This window comes from Vombatus ursinus, unplaced genomic scaffold, assembly GCF_900497805.2.
Source record: "Vombatus ursinus unplaced genomic scaffold, bare-nosed wombat genome assembly UNPS02005459.1, whole genome shotgun sequence".
Taxonomy (NCBI): Eukaryota; Metazoa; Chordata; class Mammalia; order Diprotodontia; family Vombatidae; genus Vombatus; species Vombatus ursinus.
Window position 1 is genome coordinate 10,129,916 of NW_020945237.1, and position 25,565 is coordinate 10,155,480.

Below are 25,565 nucleotides of genomic sequence, written 5' to 3' on the forward strand. Positions count from 1 at the left end.
ATGTTAGTTTTTGCTTCTGTTATTTAATTTGTATCATTTTTATTCTGGAAGAAAATGATGGAGAGAGTGTCATATCAGTGTGGTTTCCTGTGGATTCTTCAGGCTGGATGTAGCCTAAGATTGAGCATTCCTTATTCTTTCAGATCCACTTTATACTGTACTCTTGAGTCACTTCCTTAGGGAGGAGGAGCAGTATGAGTTACTGTGTGTGTCTGTTTATTTTGGATGAACTTTCCTAGAGGTAGGCTGGTTTTGTAAAAAGAGTGCTGGAGCATCTTCCTGCTGGAGCAGGAGGAGAGCAGATGAAACCTAGGTCCCAGTTGTGGCTCTGCTGCTGTCAGTCTAACATGGTACCTCTCTGGGGTTTTTATTTCCTTATCTGCCAGATAAAAGGATTGAATTAGATGGTCTCTAAAGTCCCTTCTAGTTCTAAAATCCTCTGGTTTTTAATTATCTTTAAAACTGGCTTTGGAATAGAGGAATTATAATAATGAAACCAGCAGACTTCATAGTTACATTAGTAATAATATTATTAACTGACAAAATACTTGACATCATTAAAAACTGTTTTCACAATGCCTTATCATCCTCCTTCCATAGGGACCTGTCCTTGATGAAGTATAGTTATCCTAGTGAGTTTGGTGGTACTGGTATGGTATGGAGCAGTCAATTTCAAGTCCTTTCCAACCCAGAGGGCCCACCGGAAGCCATATCAGTCCCCCAGAGTAACCTCATTTCTTCCAAACTGGAATTGGAAATGAGCTGAGACCCTTCTGAGCTTAGCTAAAACTACATCTTTTAGACTATGCCGTAAGCATTATTAAATTTCTCAGTCTCAGTTGCTTATACATCTTTCTTTTTTTGGTGGAGTGTGGCCTCTGATTTACTCCACCAATAAGGATCTATACCAGTTCTGCACCTTATAGTTTTAGAGTTGCCCACAAGTCCCTCATATTACCTTAAATATTAGAGGCGGCTGTCATCACTGTGGGTAAAAGCAATAGACATGGAGTCAGGGAGACCTAAGTTCAAATCTTACCTCAGATAATAGTTGTCTGACTCAGCACATACTACTTAAATCTCTTCTAGCCTCAGTTTCCTCATTTGCAAAATGGGGATAATAGCACCTGTCTCATAGAGTTGTCATGAGGATCAAATGAAATGTGTAAAGTTCTTTACAGACTTTAAAGCACTATATAAATGCTAGCTCTTACTGTTATCATTACTGTAGATAACAAGACAAGAATAGTATTAATAGTTTAAACGGAGACTCAGAAGTTACGTGATTTGCCTATGGTTGAACAAACAATAAGTATTAGGCCAATGTCAGAGCTAGCACTGCTGACTTTTCTATTTGCTATAACTAATAGATTTGAACTTGTTGAGAAAGCCATTCAGCAGGCTATTCTATCTTCTATTTTTGAAGATGAAACTGAAGGAAATTTCTCACAAGTTGAATTAATAAAATCACATGATTTTGTTGAAGTGAATCTTGCGCTCTGATATTCTTTTTTTTTTTTTTTTTTAACATTTCTTACACATGAATGTCAAAGTGTTCTAATATGGCTATAGTATCAATGTTGGATTAAAAACTGTTAAAAAAAATCAGCTCAGTTTTTAAGTAAAAAGCTTTATTTTTCAAAGTAGTTGCATTGTTATCTCTGGTTGTTTTCAGGTTATGCCAAGGCCTAGAATGGATGACTTCCCGAATTGGTGTGAGCTAACTTTATGTTCAAGAAGGACTGCTTCTATTTATTCTGTGGACATGAACATATTTCCTGGTACTTTTGGCTGCTTAGGCAGCGGCATGTTTAATTTATAACAACACAAACCTCTATGAGCAACACTTGAATCAAGTGCAGCCGAACTGGAACATAAGATTTTTCTTAACATTTTAAAAATGCACTAATCCTCAGTTGGATGAACGTAATGTGTCTGTGTTTCAGCAACAGAGTTCTCCTGACTACTTATCCTAATGCATTCGAGGATGGCCTTGCCAGAAACATTTGTCATAATGTTTTATACTTTCTGTAACATTGAAAACATACTATTTATCTGAACCTAACATGCCCAGTTCTTTTCATTTATTAATTTTTAGGCAAATGTTGATCTGGAAGAGCACTAGAAATCACAGACTAATGTTTGCATATTTTGGGGGGGGTCTGAAGATTATCTCCTTTTCTATATTATCCATCCTTTGTGCACAGAATTTTAACCCAATGAAAAATGTGTATGAGTGATATCTGGAATCCTAAGAGTTGTGACAGTTTACCTACCAATGGGTAAATATCCTCACCTCAATGCATGTCATAGAAGAATTTGTTCAATTCTTAGTATGACTTTTTAAGGTTTCATGTTCCTTATTCTTGGCCTATAGAATTATTATTAATTTTCTATGTGTATGACTTGGGGAAAGGGTATATATATGATCTTACAGTTGGCCAAAAAACTGAATCAGGATGAAAGATTATTTGAGAGTGAAGGTTTGATACAAAGTTTGGCAGCTCTTTCTGACATTGCATGTATAAATGCCACATTAATTAGTACACATTTATATAGGAAGTCATGAAAGCATACCAGCACTAAATTAAAACAGATCACTTTAAAACATGTTTTACTATCAGAGACAGCCATATAAACAGCAACATTTTCAAGTGTTCAGTGTACAAAGAGCAACAACACAGCTCTAAGTTGTATAATCTGGGCAATATTATAGCCTAAGTGAATAAATAGGCCATTTCATAATTGATCATATATAAAGTATGTATGTCTACAATAATATGTCTACCACCAGCAGTACATTACATGGAAAGTATATGGCTTTTAAAAAACCTATTTTGAGGTTTTTATTAAAATAGGTTTGAAACAATTGCCATGTGGGTAGTTGGCCTTCATATTCTAAAGCCTTATTTTCTACTATCCAAATTCCAGGCAGCTGCTGAAATTAATGCAAGTGTTCATCAGATTGCTTTTAGATACACAGTTAACATGATAACATTTATTAATCACATAATGTTTAAAAAAAGGAAAAAAGTAACACCCCATCAGTTGTCTGGTTTACTAAAGAGTGATAAAAATGAAAAGTTTTCAAGAAGTAGGTATGAAAATGTTTTGAAAATGACACCAAAACACTAAGTTGAGGAGGGAGAATATAGAATTTCAGTGTTACTTTTTTCAAGTTATTTTTGCTCAACTAAAAAAGGCCAAAATACATACTTTTATTATTAAAGAACACCACTTTAATTCATCAGTATTTAATTTGTTTGGGTAAAAAAGATTCAGTATTCATAAGAATATTAGGGTGGATATTCAAAACTGATCTCTTAAATTTGAAATCCTTAAATTTAAAATTTAAGCCAGTTATCCTTTTTTATTGTTTTCAGTTGTCATGACTTTCTTGTACTTAAACTGTATTTAGTAATGCTTTATTGATTTCCATTTGGTGACAGCATACACCAGAACTGAAAATGTTCAATGTGAAGGTTTTCACCCTTTAGGAATCAATTTTTATTTTCATCTAATGTCTAATTTTCTAATTTGTGTGTTTTGAACCTTTTTCTTAGAATTTTATGCTTAGTAGTGGGAAAAATGATTTTTAGGATAATCAAAACCATAAGAGGGAAGGAAAAGCAAACAAATTGATATGCATGCTTATGGGGTGAAATTGTAAATACCATTTCAGCAAAAGCACACCATGCCTGTGGTTTTTTTTTCCTACTTTGGTTACAATATTTATCTAAGTAAACAGTGGGAAAAGAAGTTTTTTTTCTTAAACTTTACAGCATATTCAGTACACCTATATCTATTCTTAAATGAAAAGTTGGTATACTTATTGCCTAAGAGATAATTGGCTGGCTTAACTTTCTGTCAAACTGTAAGATTTAAAATTTTATCAGCTTTACATTGAAATGTTTGAAATAGTTTATTATATTTTGGTGAGCATCTGCCCATACTGAGTTGTCATTTTTTTAGAAATACAATATGGCTTTTATTTTCTAGGTTCTATTTTAAAATGTTGTTTGCGGCTGGAAATTGTTTCATGTTAATGGGGTATTGAAAATGACAATTCTGTTAAGATTCTGTGTCAACCTTTGGCAAAAGTTCAACTTTGAAATTCATTCAAAACTTTACAGAGTTAAAATCTAAATTAGATATTTTATTTCACAGTAATGTAAAATTTAGTTATCCTTTACTCCAAGAGAATGTTTTGGCACAAAACTGTAGTAAGCATACCATTCACTGTAATTCATCATTAGTCTCCAGCATTTTATTATGAACCGGTGTAATAGGAAGGATGTGTCTTCATAATTGCTTAGTGCCTTGACTCATATTTTAGTCAAATTATATTTTCAAAGAAAAACAGATTTAAAGATTGATGACCACATTATGCTTTTTAGAGGTTGTACAGAGAAAAAAATTTTTTGCAGTTAGCTTAACTCCCTTTAATCTAATAAATGAACTGATTTGAGTTTTACATTCCTTTAGTACTCTTCCTGTATTACTCTAATGACACTTCTTACAAGCAGTGGAAAAGGGAATTGAGAGTCTCACAAAATCCATGAAAGCATGTTTAGTTTACTTATATTTTGTTTTCAGGTAGAGGATGAAGAAATAAATACTTGACCATGGATTCATATATGCTGTTATAAATGATAATTAAACTTCCTTCCTTATACATTTGAAGACTGGTTAGGAGTAGGGATTTTTTTTTTTTGAAAATCATATTTTCTATCTTAAAACCTACAATTCCTTAACAAAGGAAGGTCATATGAGGAGTCTTAGCAATTAACTACCACTCTGACTGGTGGAAAAGTATTTTTGACCCCTTTGTAGTCATAAGGCATAGTTTGCATTCCAAAATGTAACATAACTCCTTTTATATCCAAAATTAAAACACTTTTTAATAATATCTACATAATAATTTTGACTTCTTGAATTGATTGTGACTAGTGTAATAATAATTTTCTTTTCATGTTCGTTTGTGAGAAGGTAAGATTAGTGAGAATGATCTTCCTATGCATTGAATGTTCTTGTGAGAATCAAAGACTACTGGTCCCCTGTGATTCACTACATTACTGAAAGTATCTTGAAAACATTGACCTTGGCTCATAGCCTTTTTAGTTGAACAGCATAATACATTTTTCTGAACCTGTAATGCAAAGAGAAAATGGTTTGTTTCCTGTGGAAACAGAGCCTTGTACGAAATAGCTTTAGGCTCTTAGACTGTTGATGAGAACAATACAACCTTTTTGGATCATACACAGGAATTTCAGTGAGTTCTGTTCTTTTGAAATGAGGATCCTAATATGAAGTACACAAAAGTCACTAATGGTGATTTCTAGGCAGTTTTTGAATGTTTTTAGAGGTTAATTTAACAGTGTCCTCATCTAACTCTTGACTGTATGTGAAGTGTGTATGTAGTAGGAAAAACTGGGCTCATGCCTGTGAGTAGTTACGTTCATTGGCATTTACCTTGTGAAACATGACTCCATGAGGCTGAGTTGCACAGTATATCTAGAAATGTTCAAATTTTAGCCTTAATTTTTATCCACTTTTAAAGTGCCCTTTAAAATCTTCTCAGAGGCAAGAATATTTACATGTTTACTTTAAGATGCAGATGTCTTTTAAGACCAGATACTGATATAGTGGGGAGAAAATGTGACATGAAATGGCAACTGGCTTCTCTGCTGATTTATTCAAAGGCCCTTGTCCTTTGATCTCATTTGGGATTTGCCTATAGTAGATGAAGCAAACATGAAATAATCAGTTGATATCCACTGTATAATGTGCATGCAAAAAATTTTTGTTGCAGCTTAACAAAATCATCTTGTTGAAAAAAGATTTCAAAATTGTTTGTAAAGCAGCAATATTATTTGCGAGCGCTGTGCAGAAATTTAATTTTTCGTGAATGTTTCCTTGTACTTTTGGCTTTGTGGAATGTGGATGCTAGCCCTAAAAGCCATTTTGTTTGGCTGTTGCCAGCTTATAAGAACTTCAGCATAGGTGTAAAACCAGCATTTTAAATTTGAGATTATGTCTTACACTGATGGTATTTCATATTTAGAAGTTACCCTAATGGTGTCCTTCTCGTCTCCATCTCCACATCGTTATGAAGGCTTGCCCCTTTTTATGCTTGCATGCTTGTTTTAAGCACCTAATGTTTTCAAAGGTAGTATTCTCTTAGAGCACTCAGGACTATGAATTAGTTACATAGGGCCAGACTGAAGAGCGTAATAACAACTGTTAAAGTATTCAAAGTAAAAATAATGTTAAACAGAAATAGAAACAACTGTCTAAGCATATGGCAAGGTATAAAATGCTAAGTAGATATTTGGAGATTTAAAGTAAACTATCTGGAAACTCAGATCAAATCATATTAACAAGGACACTTTTAAGCAGAATACAAAGGTAAAGAAAGATCATAGAAGGATCAAGGGTGTGTTAGAAAATTTTTTTTCATGGAAGTAATGAATCCCTTGTGAGGCACTTAAAATTACTGAGAAGCACAATCTCTTAGTTCAGGACAAAGTAACCCTAAAATGTCTTCCCCCCCCCCCCCGCATATTTCTGCGTGGCAACATGACAGTAAAAAGCAAGTGTTTAAGGATTTAGAAGCATAGTCACATCAAGGGGCGTCCTGTGCATTTTTGTCGGAAAGTCACATGCTTGTCTAATAAATGTAGACTGAAATAGTGTTCTCTGCTCATCTCTTGAAATAGAACATGTGTTTTGGTGGCAAATGGAAGTCACAAGAATTTTTATTGTATGATCTTGTAGGGTTTTGAATCGTAAATTTACCTCATTAATCACCAAATGGTGCTTTGATCAAGTTGTGGCATATCATGATGTGAATTTTGTGATGTTTGTTTTTAAAACTGTATTTGAAACAGTATAACTTTTAAATTAAGGAGATCATACCTTTTTTAAAAAAAATTGCCTGTGCAAGTAGCAAAGTTTTACATATAGGTCAATTTTTAGATAAATTAAGACAGGAAGTACTCAATGATATTTAGTGAATTGTTTTGTTTTTGTTTTTGGGTTTTTTTAAGTGAGGCAATTGGGGTTAAGTGACTTGCCCAAGGTCACACAGCTAGTATATGTCAAGTGTTTGGTCTGAGGCTGGTTTTGAACTCAGGTCCTCCTGACTTCAGGGCTGGTGCTCTATTCACTGCGCCATCTAGCTGCCCCATATTTAGTGAATTGAATGAACAAATTTCAAGGATAAGACAAATTATAAAGCTTGGTTCATTTCATATTATTATGTATTTTCCCCATGTTTGTGAGGAGGTGTCAAATGAGTATCAGTTTAACTCCATTCCTATAAAGCTCATTTGTTTATTTCAGTTCTTTAAAAAAAATTTTCATTTATCTATAGCTACTCTTAAATGCAGGGAATATGAATCCCCCTGATATGTTCTCTTGGAGTAAACTGTTCAGTCCAGGTATAGTGACTGGGTTTTTTATTTGATAAAAATATTTAACTGCTGCTATTTCATTCAAAGGATAAACAATTATGGTTATGATTTTTAACCTTATATAGTAGCTAAGATAGAATTTTCCATTTGCAACCATTTCGTGCAGCATTTTTTTCCCCCGGAACTATCCATAAAGCAAAGATAGCCTTGCCCCAACATTTATTCCAATCAGGTTTGATATAATGATTATATTTGCACATTGCCATCTTGACATAAATGGGTGCTTTAGAGTTAAAGTGGGAGCAGCAGGCACTGTGTCCAGCTTGCTATTTGCCTTAGAATGTAAAACCATTTCAGATATTTATGTTTTATATTTGTGTACATTTCTTAAGATTTAAAAGTGAACAGTTGTCATGCACCCGGTGTCAGATTTCTCTAAAAACTGTAATGTCTCTTCTGATCAGCTCACTTGGTTAGAAAATGGTGCTAATGAGGCCAAAGTCATGGTTTGGATCCCTCTGTGGGCCACTTAATTTTGCACAAAAAAAAAAAAAATGTTCCACAGCAACAGACTCTGCCCTTGACCCCAACCAGCTGACTCATAGCTATGTGCCATTATTCGTAATAGGAATTAGGAATATGTCGATGATTCAGTGCAAATCTATTACCACTACTCGAATAACAAATTCAAAGCATATTCTGGTTTAAGGAGCATTTATCTCCATATTTATAAGATAGCAAAATGTTGATGAAAAATTCAATAACTGCATTCTTTTATGGAGAAGCTTAGGTTGGGGAGGTATGGCAGGGTTCTGTCTGATGAAAGAAAATGGTTTTCCTTTCTGCTCTTGTGTTTTAGTGGATTGTTTGCATGACTACTTATCCAACTAAAGGGATGCTGTTTGCTCTGGAATGTTTCATCTTTTTTTCAAACAGGTTTTAGCTTCTTTGCAATCACAGTGCAATATCGTGTACTATTCATGTGTTTTCAGTCAACGGTTTATTTTTGTCATAATAAATAATTACTTTTTCAATATGAAGTGTCATTGTGTTGGTTTCTTTCATTGATAAAATTGAGAAATATTTAAATTCAATTGTATATACCTATTAAAAAATGAAACATGTTTCTTATACTTGATAGTCTAATAGTTCAGGGAATCGTTAATTAGGTTCCTTGAGTTAGAGTTTAGTTTTTTCAAATTCTCCCAGAACATCCTAACTTCCATTTATAGCTGCATTCTTAATCACATGGTGGCTGGGGAAAGTCTGGTTATCACCACGTTAGGAGCAGCAGAACAGATATATTTTGGGAAACACTATGTCTTGGTGCAACCTTCTTCATACCTTTGCAATGCAGTATCCATGTTCAGCTGGTTTTTTTGTTTCCATCTGAATTTCCTCCTTCCATCCCCTCCCCTCCCAAAAAAACAAAACAAAACAAAAAACAACAACAGGTTATTTGTAGGATTATCTGAAAGGACTTAAGAAGAAAAACAAAGAAGAGGTATTTATTGCTATTCATCATAGAGGGCAAAAAATAAAGTCCCCTTTTACCCCCCCACCCCCACCCCAAGGTGGTTTGTTGATAATTAAGTTCTCTCTATTCCCAGGCTGGATCATTGATCTTCCGACCCTTCTTATCCAAAGTATAGAAGATAGGTTGGGTATGTGGGAGTTGAACCGTCCCTCAAGCCACTTCCAGATCCTTTTAAGAATGAAACATATCAAATGAGAGAACCAATGCAAAGTGCTTTGCAAACCTTAAAGAATTCTATAAATACCAATTTCTTGTCTTTAGGACACCTCTGAAATCCAGACTGGCTTTAGAGGAAAAGCCCGCGTGGAGTAAGCTCCCTAGTGGTGCTTGCACTTGCTGAGGCTCCAACTAAGATATCCAGACTTCTCCAACTGCTTTTTCCTAGTTGTCCACAACACAGCCCTTGTAGCTTTCTATAGGATTTTGGCACTGCACCTATCCGTGCTCCTTTCGTTCAGTCCGTTGGAGTCCCCGACTTTTTACAAGTAGGTTCAATTAAGTTCTTTTCAACTTCGAACCTGAACTTACAAGTCTGAAGAATCCTTGATAGGAAATGATCTTCCAGGTATTTTTTCTTTGAGAATCAAATCATTTTTGGAGGGGAGAATGAAGACGTCCACAGGTCAACATTTAAGATTCATATCCCTAGATTTATATAGTGCAGATCAGCAGTATCTTCACTTTCCCTCTTGCATTCAGTCAGCTGCCAAATCTTTTTTATTCCTGCAACATCTCTTGTGTCAGTCCTCTCTTCTACTCAAACAGCCACCAGATACTCTAGTTCAAGTCTGCTTTAACTTCTCCAATTCATTCTCCGCACAGTTGCCAACTTGATATTCCTACAGTGCAAGTCTGACCAAGTCCGTAGCTCAGATAAGTGAAACAACAACAACTTTGGTAGCTATGTGTACCCTCTAGGATAAAACAAAAATTCTGATGCTTGGCATTTGAAGCCTTTTGGTATTTGGCTCCTGAGTCCCTTTACCACCTGACCCTGTATCACTGCCTTTTGAGTATGTTGTAGCCAAACTCCTGCTTGCTTTTCCCTGTACATGAAGTTTCCCTGTACTTGGAATGCCTTCCCTCATCTCTTCATGGTGTAGCTCAGGTGCACCCTCCTATAATAAAGCCTTTTCCTGATAGATGCTTTTTATTTGCTTATCTGTACATGTGTTTTCCTTCATCTTCCAATTAGAATTATCTTCAAACTAGAAATTACAGAATAAACATATAGTTAATTGATGGCCAAAGTGGGTGAGGGTAAAGGAGCTCCTAGCTACATTAAAGGAATTGAGCTGCCCAGCTTAGACAAATTATATCTCACTTTCATCAAGTTCAAATTAAAGATTGCATCATGAGACTTCTGAGCAATTTCTGAATGGCTAGATAATGGAAGATTGGGACCAGGCAAATGTTCTGAATTTCTTTTTCTAGGTAGAAAATGTTCCCAGTCATGATTTGATCAGGCACACCATGGAACAGTGTCATCCTAAACAGATTAGTGAAGGCCATAGGAGTGTCAGACCACTGAGGTTCAGGTGAATCTGACATCCAGGGTTGCAGAAGTTGCTTCAGTGGGACCTGGCAATTCCCAGTCCTAACCTCATAGCTACTGCTAGTGATATCACTGCCATTGGTGAACATAAACTTGGCTTTTAAATCATCCAGAGTTAGCAGCATAGTAAAATATCAACTAGTATGCCCGCATCTGGCCCAGCAAGGCTCTATATGGTAAGTAAGTACAGTGATCGCAGGAGTTCTCAGAGGTTGGGGCTCAGGTAGTGACTGTTAATCCGTATCTTTGCATCTTCTCCACAAGAAGAGGAGGTACTTTATCAAAAGGTTTGCTAAAATCCACAGCGTTTCCCTCACCTGGGCAACCTTGTCAGAATAGGAAATGATGGTAGTCAAGACTGATTTGTTTCCGATGATGTCCTGATAGCTTTTCATGATCACTGCTTCCATCCCTAGAGTTCACCAATCATTTTTTTAATTATCCATCCTAGATTTCTCTGGGATTCTAGGTTGAACTCATGGACCTATGTTTAGAGACTGTTCTCTTCCCTCTTTTGAAGATTGGGACATTTGCCTTTTTCCCTTTTTATTTTTCCTTTTACATAATCTTTCAAATATCACTGATTTCAGTAATGAGACCTGGGCCTGGAGTCAGGAAGTTATTTAGTTGTTTTTCAGTCATATTTGACTTTTTGTGACTTCTTTTGAGGCCTTTCTTGGAAAACATATTGGAGTGGTTTGCCATTTTCTTCTCCAATTCATTTTATAGTTGAGGAAGCAGGCAAACAGGGTTAAGTGACTTGCTCAGGGTCACACAGCTAGTAAGTGTCTGAGGCCAGATTTGAACTCAAAAAGATGAGTATTACTGACTCCAGGCCTGGCACTCCATCCACTGCCACCTAGCTTCTCAGGAAGACATGAGTTGGAATATGGCTTCAGACACCATCTGTGGGCAAGTCACTTACCTCTGTCTGCCTCAGCTTCTTCATTTGTAAAATAGGGATAATAATAGCACTCCAAGGTGGTTGCGAGGATCAAATGAGGTAATATTCATAAAGTGCTTAGCACAGTGCCTGGCACATAGTAAGTGCTCTATAAATGTTAGCTATTATTATTTTATATCTTTTTTTTTTGACCAATGTAGTATTGGGGGAAAAAACACAATACCTTTTTTGTTGTCCTTGTTCTCTTCTCATTCTGAACTTTAATACTGTTCACACCGTTTTTACAGGATTTTACTATGCTCTTATATACATCTTCCCTACATTTCTTTTAAAATTGGTTAGTTAAGTTCTTTGTGCATCCACATTGTTCTTTTCAGACAAATCCCCCTTTTCCTCATTGAAATTGTTTCCTTTTGTGTCTTCATAATTTTCTTCTTCAGCATCTCTCATCCTTGCTGGGTCAATTCCCCCTTAACTATTGTATGAGATTCTACCTATTTTTCCTTTGAACTCCAAACAGTTATTTCTCAGAATCTAAGTTGCATGTTGGACTATACCCAGATTTCCTTTCCTTTTGTATTCCAAGCTCATGGACTTGCCACTTGCCTCCAAGGTTCCCATGATTCCTACCCTAGCAACAAATTCCTGCCAGTCAGGAAGAATCAGATCTAGAATAGAATTCCCCTCCTGTTGGTTCCTCCACTTTTTGAAGGATGAAATGGTTGACCTGGAAGTCCAAAAAAAGTTCAGGGTTCAAGTCCTGTCTCTGACATGTTGGCTGTGTGAACCTATGAAAATTCAAGTCACTGAACTTTTCGATGTCTCAGGCAACCCTTCTATCATTTTAGCCAATCTGATAGGTGTGGGATGATACTGTTTTCAGTACTGGATACTGGGCCTGGAGTCAGGAAGTCGTTGCTTAGTTGTTTTCAGTTGTTTGATGCTTCATGGCCCTATTTGGGGTTTCCTTGGCAAAGATATTGGAGTAGTTTGCGATTTCCTTCTCCAGTTTAATTTTACAGATGAGGAAACTGAGGCAAACAGGCTTAAGTGACTTGCTCAGGGTCACACAGCTAGTAAAGTATCTGAGGCCAGGTTTCAACTTAGGAAGAGGAGTATTCCTGACTCCAGGCCCAGCGCTCTATTTACTGCATCACCTCCCTTCCCTCTGTGTGCTAGACAGTTATATGAAGATATTGGAAAAAAGACCATCAAAGAGACTCCCTCAAATATATAGGCCATCAAATTATTTATAGGTGACGCACGTGCGTGTGTGTGCGTGCGTGCATGTGTGATAGAGAAGAGAGAGGAGAGATGGTATTTGGGAAATGCTCTTTGGAGCAGGTAGCATTGATAAGCTTAAAAATAAGCTTTATTTATACCTTTTATTTTTGTATTGACATTTCTTTATGTATCTCTTCCTTTATCTCCACCCACAATTGCAGTCTCCCTTATAACAAAGAAAAACAGTAAAGCAAAAAACAAAAAACAAAAACCCAAACAAAATAACCATATCTGGCAATGTAGACAACATTCTGCCCTCCCACTCCAACTCTTTTCTAAGAAGGAGATAGAACAGGCAACATTTTGACACTAACCAGAAACACGAAAATGTCCTTTTTTTATGGGGTGTCACCTCAATGTTTATCATTAAGAACTTTTTTTTTTTAACATATGGTCCTTTCTTATCCTATCTGGAATATTTTCATTTCCTAGTCAGTAGGATGCATGCACTGAGAGAAATGATCCAGAGTTCTCCCTTTTTCTGTAGTCTTCATTTCAAAGTTCAGTCTCTTGAAGGACATTGTATTAACTCTCGTCAATCTTGGTCAGACCCTACCCAGCTTTACAAGGAATCTCTAAGGTGAATTTCACTCTGTCAGGCTTTGGTGAAGATAGATCCATTTGTCTGGATTGCCCAAGGCTAGGAGTGGTCTGGGTGTAGGGATTGTCTCTCTGTCCACAAGTGACATGACGTCAGCCCTTATTTGGAGTGAGCTCGCTTCTCTTTGTAAAGTACACTTCTCATTAATTGTTAACCAAGCAAAGTTGATTGCCGCCCTCTGGAATACCCCTCTTCCAAGGACGTATAAGCCGTGAGCCTGCCTCTGTGATGGTCTTTGGCATCCGAGACTGCCAGTTACCTTTTATTGAAAATGCTAGCATTATTAATGAAATGACTAATTACCCAGAAATTATGCGTCTTGAACTTTTTAAGTGCCATAGAACAAAGGCAAGTTTATACAACTAATTTTGCTTAAATCTCTGAGGAAAGACAGAAAATGTCTGGTTTCTTTATTCCCATGCTTTACACAGTAAGGGACACCAGGGCCTTGGGGAGGGGGAGAGTTATCCAACCTCTGAAGGAAATAAACCTTCTGCTCTCTTCTGGCTAAACTGCATTGTAGTAGGTGACTTTGGCCTTTGGCTTTGTTGGCAGAACCCTGGCTTCCCTGTTGACCTTTCTGAGTCATTTCCTATTATTCCCCTATGTGGTAAACTGTTTTCTTTATGCCTTAGTTCTTCAGCAGAAGAAAGGTGAGGGGAGACTCATCGGTAGTAATGAATCTGGAATCAGAACCTAGGTTAAAACCTCACCTCTCACGCTTTTCACGTATCTGACCTTGGACAAGTCATTTTAACGTCCTTGGGCCTCAGTTTTCTTATCTGTAAAATGGGAGGAGGGTGAAATGTTCGACTAGATCTTTGAGGCCCCTTCCAGTTCCAGATCTGTTAGCCTATGATTTAATTTGTAACTCCTTGTCTGGGTCACAGATTTGCATTTTAAAAGTTGGTGTCTAGAAAGAGGTCAAAGCTTAACCCACTGAATTTATCAGGAAAAGTGAAATTCTGAGGCATCGGTAAGAGTTAGTTTTGGATGAAGAGTCCTCCCTACCACCTTCAAGTAATTGCAAACTTTTGCTCTACTTAAATGTAAAGCCGATTTCAGTGATGGCCGAGTCATAAATACAGATAGTTAACAGACTGAATACTAACGCTGATCTTTATTATGCGCATTTCTTGAAGGCAAAGAATGGGGTTGCTTTTTGTCTTTGTATCCCCAAGACCTAGCAGAGATGCTTAATAAAAGCTTGCTGGATGCATGGATCATCAATATGGAAAGTTTCTCCATTTACAATGAAAAGCAGAGAGAATTCACTTGATATTTCAATGTCTGGGTGAAGGCTGGTTAAATTTCGTGGACCTCCACAGCAATTTATAGTCTTCAAAATCTTTGCCTGCTTTACGTGTAATCTGGCATTCTGAGTTCCAGGGGCCATCTACAGGCAAATTGTTGGTAATCCATTTAGCATATGTCCTCTAGATGGCAGAAGAGGATTTTGTTTTACAATTTCGAAGCTTTCTCGTACCAAAGTATCTCCATCGGCAAAAGCTCTTGGTCACTTGGTAGCAAAAAAGAGTCTATGGCTTTTCACAAATGTACATAGCACAGTAGATTTCAATGACTCAGACTAATTGAGAGAATGGTCAGTCTGAGTTAATGAAAAGTCTGATTTCTGGAGTTTCAAAAAAAACATCCTTTTTAATACTTTTCAAATACATACAGGAACCTGAATGAACAGTTACCAAGCGTCCTGTCAGTTGGAGATTTTTCTGGGTTTACTTTAATGGATAGGTAAAAGTCATTTTTAAAAAATTTAATTTTTTTCAAGAACGAAAATTTATTTTCTCTCCTTCTTTCCTCCTCCCCAGTAGAGGGCAAATGCTTGTAACAAATACACAACACACACACACACACACACACACACACACACATATATACATATATATGCCTCCAGTTATATATGTGTGTACACATATACACACGTATGCATATACATGGAGCTTATTATATATGGGGGTATTATATATACACATTTTTATATATTATATCTTTAATATAATTTAATATCGTTAATGTCTATACTATGTATTATGTCTATTGTAGATAATATATTAGTATATATTTATGCCTATTTACTTGTATATATACATACACACAAAATTTTGCGTTATTAATATTTTCTTCATCACTTTCTTAAGTCTAGACCAGGTCTGCACAACTCGTGGCCCTGGGGTCACTTGCAGCATGCCAAAGAATTTCCAGAAAATCTAGTGGAAAACATCCTTTGTACACAGAGGAAATCTTTTGGCCTGTAGCGAGCAGCCCAAGCAGGTGCAAATACAAGTTGTGCAGGCCTGGTCTAGACAATCAACAAAACAAAAAAATCAAGCTCTGATTTGTAGCATTTACAGATTTCTGTGGTGTAAATACTCACATTTAAATTTAACAATTGCTCTTGCAAGCTGGCTCCACCTAGTTTCACCATATCACCTATGCCAATGCTTCAAAGATCTGTGATTTCAATGGCATTGGTCTTCCATCCACTGATTAGTTTGCCAACACCTTTTTCAGTGGTTTGAGGGGAATGGAGGTAGCTGAAAATGTATCATCCTGAGGCCAATTTGGTAATCTTTGAATTTAGCTAGGCTCGTTCTCATGTGGTAGACACAATCTACCAAATGATGATACCCACACTATAAATTTTTCAAGCTATGTTGGACCTACCAAAACTGCTGGCATATCTGCAAAGAATCTATCATTGCCTTCATACTACAATGAAAAGTCAAGACTGCTTAATTAAAGAGATGCTGCTTACAAAACAGAGAGCAACTCAAGTATCAACATGTCAGATTTCCAATCCCTATACATTTTATTTCTCTTCTTTTTTTTTTTTTAAACTAGACTTCTGTCCAGTGTAGAATTTTATAATGTGAACTCCTAGAGTGCAGCTTGGTATTTTTATGACCTTACCGTCGAGGGAACTATAAATCATACAGGTGAAGGAGCCTGAAGGAATAATGATATTTCTCCTTAATAACAAAGGAAACCTTCTGGCTTTGGGCTTTCCTAAAATTAGTTTTTGGATGTTCTCTTCTAAGTCCATAAAATTCTTTTAAGGGAAATAAAACAGCAGCTGTAGTTCTGATGCAAAGGTTTCAGAAGAAAAAGAAAAACTGTCCCTATTTAAAGCAGCTTCAATTGTTATTTTTTTTTTTTTGTGCTTAGGCTCCAGGATTTTAAATAAGATCTAACCCAACTGATCTCTTCATTATGTTTTTAATATTCAAATATCTGCATATCACAAGATATGATAGATTTCAGATAATGTGGAAGAGCAATGCTTTCCTGATCTTACAGAGGTGGATTGACTCAAAGATGACATCTAGGCACCAAAAATAAAAACTGCCTCTTTGAGATGAGTATCAAGTTTGGGACAACTGGAGGCAAAAGTATCCTCATCACAGGATACACCTCTGGTCAACTTTAACCTCTCTATACCTGTGGAACTTCAGGATCCAAAGAGTTTGGATGGTGTTTCCACGGACGGGAGAAAAGGAGGTTGGTGCTGGCATTATGATGAAAATCTAAGTCTATAAAGGTGGAAGAGGATGAATATTTGAAGAGTTCCATTCATTGAAGAAAAATATTTCTTTAGAGATGATCTTTGGAGAAAAGGTAGTTACATGGAGAGACCAACTTTGAATCAACATTATCATTGGATTTATTGACTCCTGGCCTTGTGAATTCTTGTTTTCAGGTTAAAATAATTCCCATGATCTGGCACAGTGGAGCATATTCTTGGCTTAATTGATAGGATTTAGTGAAGTATGCAGAGTTAGAGTGAAGTTAGCAATATCTAGGGATAGGGATAATACCTGTGATTTCAGTGATATAGGAAACTCCCAGATAAGAAACCTTCCTCTATCAAGGAAAGTCAGCACCTTTCTGCAGCAATAGTTTTAGAGAATGACTTTGAGAACTTTGAGATCAAATGACTTGCCTAAGTCATGTATGCCTAAAACACACATAGCCAGTGTGTTTTAGAAATGGAACTTGAATGGAGACTTTATTGGGTTCTGATTCCCACTCTATGCATGATTCCTCTTTAGTAGTCTCTAGGTGGTCCTAAATAGTCATAGCTGCTTTCATACAGTCTTTTCCCCACCCAGTAGTCCCCCTCCCCCCATAAGTCCTGAAACCCAGGAATGTGACAATTGGTGCCAGAATTTTGTTCTTAACAGCTGAGGACTACTAATGTAAATAAAGAACCTCCTTCCTTAGGAGGAGGGAGGTGAGTTGTGGAGTAAATAGGATCTCTAGGCAATGACTCATAAGCAAAATGCTCAAGGTTAGCTTGGGTCCAAGTGATATTTACTCCCCAGACTATTTTTTCCACTCTGGAATCCAGTACTGGGTATATTCCTAGGGTTCACTCTGTTATTGGAATGAAGAAAACCAGTTCTGTTGAGTTCTTTCCAAATTTTATAGTGCTATGTCATTGTCTAATCTATTTTCATTTTCTTTTCTTTTTTCAATTAACATTTTTTTAATCTGTAGGCATCCTTTCCCAATTTAAAGAGGAAAAAAGAAAACAAATATAACAGACATCCATAATCAAACCAAACAAATTCACATATTGTCCATGACCAAAAATGTATGTCTTTTTCTATATCTTGAATCCATCACTCCTCTATCAGGAGGTGATAAGCACTATTCATCATCCATCTTCTGGAATCATGGTTGGTCACTGCATTGATCGATCATAATTCTTAAGTCTTAATTGCTTATCTTCAAAGTGTGGTTATCGCATAGTATGTCCCAAAGGTCTTAGTGCAGTTTTTTGCTATTAAAGCTCAGAACTGTTCTGAGACTTATGGGATAGCTGTATAATTTGTTCTCTTGGTTCTGCTCATTTCACTTTGTTTCTTTTTTAAAAATTTTTTTATTAATTTATTTTGATTTATCAATAATCACTTCCATATGCTTTTGAGTTTAAAATTTTTCTCCCCCTTCCTCCCCACCACCCTCCCCAAGATGGCACACAATCTGATATAGGCTATACATTTACATTCATATTAAACATATTTTCACATTAGTGATGTTGTAAGTAGAAATTAAAACCAATAGGAGGAACCATCAGAAAGAGGAAACAAAACTCAACAGAAGAGGAAAAAAAATAACAATTTGGCTTCCATAGTTGTTTGTTTGGGTGTGGATAGCATTTTCCATCACAAGGCCTCTGGAGATGTCTTAGATCCTTGTATTGCCAGGAAGGGTTAAGTTTATCAATATTAGTCATCACACAAAGTGGCTGTTATTGTGTACAACGTATTGTTGGTTCTGCTCACTTCACTCAGCATCAGACCATACAAGTCTTTCCCGGCTTTTCTGAAGTCAGCCTGTTCATCATTTCTTATAGCACAATAGTATTCCATCACATTCATATACCACAACTTGCTCAGCCATTCTCCAACTGATGGGCATCCTCTCAATTTCCAATTCTTTGCCACCACAAAAAGAGCTGCTATGAATATTTTTGTACATGTAGGTCCTTTTCCCATTTGTGTGATCTCTTTGGGATATAGCCCTAGAAGTGCTATCACTGGGTCAAAGGGTATGCACATTTTTATAGTCCTTTGGGCATAGTTCCAAATTGCTCTCCAAAATGGTTGGATCATTTCACAACTCCACCAACAATGCATTAGTGTTCCAATTTTACCACATTCTCTCCAGCATTTATCATTTTCCTGTTTTGTCATGTTGGCCATTCTGATAGGTGTGATGTGGTACCTCGGAGTTGTTTTGATTTGCATTTCTCTAATCAATAGTGATTTAGAGCATTTTTTCATATGACTATAGATGACTTTCATTTCTTCATCTGAGAACTGTCTGTTCATATCCTTTGACCACTTATCAATTGGGGAATGGCTTGTATTCTTATAAATTTGACTTAATTCTCTATATATTTTAGAAATGAGGCCCTTATCAGAGAGACTGGTTATAAAAATTCTTTCCCAATTTTCTACCTTCCTTCTAATCTTAGTTGCATTGATTTTGTTTATGCAAAAACTTTTCAATTTAATGTAATCAAAGTTATCCATTTTGCTTTTCGTAATGTTCTCTATCTCCTGTTTGGTCATGATTTCTTCTGTTCTCTATAAATCTGATAGGTAAACTATTCCTTGCTCTCCCAGTTTGCTTACAGTATCAGCCTTTATATCTAAATCATGTACCCATTTTGATTTTATTTTGGTATATGGTGTGAGATTTTGGTCTATGCCTAGTTTCTGCCATACTCTTTTCCAGTTTTCCCAGCAGTTTTTTTCAAAGAGTAGGTTCTTATACCAGAAGCTGGGGTCTTTGGGTTTATCAAATAATAGATTACTATAGTCATTGACTACTGTGTCTTGCATCCTTAACCTATTCCACTGATCCACCACTCTATTTCTTAGCCAGTACCAAGAAGTTTTGATGATTGCTGCTTTATAATACAATTTAAGATCTGGAATGGCTAGGCCACCTTCCCCTGCATTTCTTTTCATTTGTTCTCTTAATATTCTGGACCTTTTGTTCTTCCAAATGAATCTTGTTATTATTTTTTCTAACTCTATAAAATAATTTTTTGGTAGTTTCATTGGTATGGCACTGAATAAGTAAATTAACTTAGGTAGAATTGTCATTTTTATTATATTAGCTCAGCCTACCCATGAGCAATTGATGTTTTTCCAATTATTTAGATCTGATTTTATTTGCGTGAAAAGTGTTTTGTAATTGTGTTCATAGAGTTCCTGGGTTTGTTTCGGGAGGTAGGCTCCTAAATATTTTATAATGTCTGCAGTAAGTTTAAGTGGAATTTCTCTTTCTATCTCTTGCTGTTGGGCTTTATTGGTAATATGTAGAAATGCCCATGATTTATGTAGGTTTATTTTATAGCCTGCAACTTTGCTAAAGTTGTTTATTATTTCAAGTAGTTTTTTACTTGATTCTCTGGGATTCTCTAAGTATAACATCATGTCATCTGCAAAGAGTGATAGCTTTGTTTCTTCTTTGCTATTCTGTCTTTTTCTTCTCTTATTGCTAAAGCTAACGTTTCCAGTATGATGTTGAATAACAGTGGTGATAATGGACATCCTTGTTTCACCCCCAGATCTTATTGGAAATGCTTCTAGGTTGTCCTCATTTCATATTATGCTTGCTGAAGGTTTTAGATAGATGCTATTTATTATTTTAAGGAAGACTCCATTTATACCTATGCTCTCTAGTGTTTTTAATAGGAATGGGTGTTGTATTTTGTCAAAAGTTTTTTCTGCATCTATTGAGATGATCATGTTGTTTCTGTTAGTTTTGGTGTTGATATGATGGATTACGCTGATAGTTTTCCTTATATTGAACCAGCCCTGCATTCCTGGTATAAATCCTACCTGGTCATAGTGTATTATTCGTGTGATAAGTTGCTGTAATCTATTTGCTAATATTTTGTTTAAAATTTTTGCATCTATATTCATTAGAGAAATTGGTCTATAATTTTCTTTCTCTGTTTTGACTCTTCCTGGTTTAGGTATCAGCACCATATTTGTATCATAAAAAGAATTTGGTAAGATTTCTTCTTTACCTATTTTACCAAATAGTTTATATAGTATTGGAATTAATTGTTCTTTAAATGTTTGATGGAATTCGCATGTAAATCCATCTGGCCCTGGAGATTTTTTCCTAGGGAGGTCATCAATGACTTGTTCAATTTCTTTTTCTGAGATGGGGTTATTTAAGTATTTTACTTCCTCTTCTGTTAATCTGGGCAATTTATATTTTTGTAAATATATATCCATTTCACTAAGATTGTCAAATTTGTTGGCATATAGTTGGGCAAAATAATTCCTAATTGTTGTTTTAATTTCCTCTTCCTTAGTGGTAGTTTTACCCTTTTCATTCTTGATACTAGTAATTTGGTTTTCTTCTTTCTTTTTTTTAATTAGATTAACCAAAGGTTTATCAATTTTATTGGTTTTTTCATAAAACCAGCTCTTAGTTTTATTTATTAGTTCAATAGTTTTCTCAATTTCAATTTTATTAATTTTTCCTTTGGTTTTCAATATTTCTAATTTGGTGTTTAATTGAGGATTTTTAATTTGTTCTTTTTCTAGTTTTTTTAGTTGTATGCCCAATTCATTGATCTCCTCTTTTTCTATTTTATTTATGTAAGTATTTAGAGATATAAAACTTCCCCTAAGAACTGCTTTTGCTGCATCCCATAAGTTTTGGTCTGTTGTCTCATTATTGTCATTCTCTTGAATGAAATTATTGATTGTTTCTATCATTTGTTCTTTGATCCAATCATTTTTTAGGATTAGATTATTTAGTTTCCAATTAATTTTTAGTCTATCTTTCCATGGCCCTTTGTTACATATAATTTTTATTGCATCATGATCTGAAAAGGATGCATTTAATATTTCTGCCTTTCTGCACTGGATTGAGGTTTTTATGCCCTAGTACATGGTCAATTTTTGTGTATGTTCCATGTACTGCCGAGAAAAAAATATATTCCTTTCTATCTCCATTCAGTTTTCTCCACAGGTGTATCATACCTAACTTTTCTAATGTTCTATTCACCTCCTTAACTTCTTTCTTGTTTATTTTGTGGTTAGATTTATCTAGTTCAGAGAAGGGGAGGTTGAGGTCCCCCACTAGTATAGTTTTGCTGTCTATTTCTTCCTGTAACTCCCTGAACCTCTCCTCTAAGAATTTGGATGCTATACCATTTGGTGCATATATGTTTAGTAATGATATTACTTCATTGTCTGTGGTGCCTTTTAGCAGGATGTAGTTTCCTTCCTTATCTCTTTTGATAAGATCTATTTTTGCTTTTGCTTTGTCTGAGATCAGGATTGCTACCCCTGCTTTTTTTACTTCAGCTGAAGCATGATATATTTTGCTCCAGCCTTTTACCTTTACCCTGTGTGTGTCACTCTTTTTCAGATGTGTTTCCTGTAAACAACATATTGTAGGATTATGTTTGTTAATCCACTCTGCTATACGCTTCCATTTTATGGGAGAGTTCATCCCGTTCACATTCACAGTTATGATTACTATCTGTGTCTTTTTCTCCATCCTTTTTTCCCCCCTGTTTATGTTTTTCTTTCTCCTTTCTCCTTTCCCCCCCTCAATAGTGTTTTGCTTTTGACCAGTGCCTCCTTAGGTCCCGGTGGATTCTTTCTATAGTTATTTTACCTTCAGGTTCTAGGACTTCAGGGCAGTTTTCCTTTATGATTTCCTGAAGGATATTGTCCAGCTCTTTTTTTCATCATGACTTTCAGGTAGGCCTATAATTTTTAAATTGTCTCTCCTGGATAGATTTTCCAGGTTAGCTGTTTTACCCATGAGGTATTTTACATTTTCATCTATTTTTTCATTTTTTTTTGTTTCTGTTTGACTGATTCTTGCTCTCTCATAGAGTCGTTAGTTTCCATTTGTTCAATTCCAATTTGTAACATACTGTTTTTTTCTGTTAGATTTTGTACTTTCTTCTCCAATTGGTCAATTGTATTTTTAAGGGATTTATTTTCTTCATTGTACTTTTTTTCCAATTGGCCAATTGTGTGTTTTAGGGACTTGTTTTCTTCAGTGTACTTTTTTTCCAATTGGCCAATTGTACTTTTAAAGGACTCCTCTACCTCTCTCATTTGACTTTTAAAATCCTTGAGTTCTTCTAAGAAGGCTTTTTGGGCTTCAGACCAGTTCATATTCCCTTTTGATGTTGCAGATGTGGGTTTGATGACAGTGTTGTCCTCTTCAGAATTTCTGTCTGGATCTTCAGTCTTCTCATAATAGGAATCTATAGTACGTTTCTTTTTACTCATGGTGTTTCTTTATTCCCTGGCTTTTAAAGAGATTAAGCTCTCTTGCTGGGGAGCAGAGGGCACCGACCCAAGCTTCTTGTGTTGGGAGCCTAGGTCTTGGTCACTGGCTTTGTGTGCTGGGGCCTCTTATGTTGGCAATTGGAGGCTGTAGGGTTCCGGCAGCTTATCTGGTGTTGGGCTGGAATCAGCAAGGCTGGGACTTTCAGGTAAATCTAAGTTGCCTGCTTTTCCTTTTCTTTAGCTTTGTTTAGCTCCTTTTAGATAAGTGTTGCCAGGTATTTATCTGCCTGGGGCCCCTTGCAGTGCTGCCTCCCTTATTTCTGTTGAGGCACTGGGAGACTTCTTTGCCGTAGAATGCCGAGGAACCTGGTGGTTTTCTGAGCTGGTTTCCACCAGTTACCCCAACCTCACTGAGGCACTCAGAGGTACTGCTGTTGGCGTTTACCTGCTCGACCACCTAGGCTTCAGGATCTCCTGGTTGGCAGTTGGAGGCTGTAGGGTTCTGACAGCTTACCTGGTGTTGGGCTGGAATCAACAAGGCTGGAACTTTTTGGCACCTCTAGGTTGCTTTCTTCAGCTCCTTTCAGATGAATGCTGCCAGGTGCTTATCCACCTGGGGCCCTTTGTAGTGATGCTTCCCTTATTTTTGCTGAGGCACTGGGAGACCCGTTTGCTGTAGAATGCAGAGGCACCAGAATCTCCTCCTGGTGTGCTAAAGTGGGTCTTTCCACCAGCTGGCTGGGCGACTCCTGTTTTGTACTGCTCCCCTTCCCCCAGGGTAAGAGGTGCCTTTCCCGTTAATCCCTTTAGCTACCTGGGCTACTGCACTGCTGCACCCCGTCTTTCTTCTGGTTCGGCTGTTCCAGGGTTTTTTCTGGGGTGATATTTTCTGGGTTTTCAGAGGTTGATAGGGGAGGGTGAGAACGACTACCTTTTTACTCCACCATCTTGGCTCCTGGAAGTGGAATTTCTCTTTGTTTCTGTTCATACAAACCTTCCCCAGTTTTTCTAAATCCATCCCTTTCAAAATTTCTAATATCACAATAGTATTTTATCACTTTCATATGTCATAATTTGTTCAATCATTCCCCAGTTGATGGGCACCCCTTAGTTGTGTGTTTTATCATTATCATTACTCTGCCTTCTACTGATTTTTGCACAAGCCATTCGTCTGAAATGAAACAGCTTGTTATTGTAGAAGAATAAAAGATGTTCAACAAATTAAAATGTAGATAGCTAGGGCTGTGATGTGGTACCTGTCATGGACTGGGAAAGTATGACTCCCTAGGAAGGAGGCTGCTAAGTTATCATTAATTGGATCCTATGTTCCCAGTGTAATCATAAAGCAGCCTTCCTTTCCTGAGCTCATCTAAATATCCTGTTCTGGTGGCTCCAAATCCTGCTTATTTATTAAGAAGCAATACAGTTCTTGTCAATAATGTTAGAGCCCTTTCAGGCTAACTGAAAGAGGGCCATCAGAGACATTGGCTAAATAACTCAAGAACACTTAAGTAACAGCTGGAGACTAGTCGTATTTGTGGGGGCAAAGTTGGAGAAAGAAAAGGAGATTTGAGGCATAAACGCATTGAAGAAGAGCCAATGCAGGTTGGGGAGGAGGAGGTGTACTGCTTCTCTTTCGGGAGAGTTGGCCCAGCTAGCCAGCAGCCAATAATCAAGATTATGAGTCAGAAAGTGTGCAGAAGAGTCGAGGTGGTCACACACACACATCTAAGTAGATTCCTGCCTGCGTGATGTAATTCCAGGGAATTGCCAAGACTCCAGTGCCCTAAAACAATGTTCTTAACTAGGTTTCATGGGCAAATTTTAAGAGATTCATGAAATTGGATGAGAAAAAGTTACATATTTGCTTTCACCAACCTCTTGACTAAAATTTAGCATTTCCTTCAATTATAAATTAAACATTCTGAAAAGGGATTCATAGATGTACATAATACAAAAAAGGTTAAGAACCTCTGCCCTAAATTATATTGTATGCTGTCTAAAGGCTAAAATTCCAGAACTTTAGTCTTAAAATCTGGTTAAAGCACTAATTCTTGTGAAGATGTAAATACCATTGGGAGGACACATTGAGCTGTTATCAGCTACTTATACGTTGGTATGAATGAAGGCTATGAGAGATGTTTTTGAGAGTGGAAAGAGGTCTCTAAAGGAGACAAAGAACATACTTATGATTTCTGTAAACAATCTTTACCCCATTTTCATTTTGCTTATGAACTTTGGTTTTAAAGTATCCATAGCAGGCTCTTTCTGTTAGCAAAAACAAAACGAAAAAACCTGAAATAAAGTAGATGTCTATAGAATGGGGAGTAACTGAACAAATTATGGTTTATCAATGTAATGGAATATTACTATCCTATAAGAAACAGTAGATATGAGTAGTATGAGTCCTGGTAAATGTTTTGACAACTGACTCTCCAAAAAATGTTTGACAAC

General features: G+C 36.4%; 1 protein-coding gene across 1 annotated transcript in view; it reads left to right on the forward strand.

Moving 5' to 3' along the window:
- Positions 1–4,909, forward strand: part of ARL5B (ADP ribosylation factor like GTPase 5B) — a 31,900-nt gene extending 26,991 nt beyond the window's left edge. Inside the window, exon 6 of the mRNA XM_027847887.1 lies at positions 1,676–4,909. Within this exon, the coding sequence (XP_027703688.1) occupies positions 1,676–1,724 (49 nt within the window). The 3' untranslated portion in view covers positions 1,725–4,909. The remainder of the gene's footprint in view (positions 1–1,675) is intronic.
- The last annotated feature ends 20,656 nt before the right edge of the window (positions 4,910–25,565 follow it).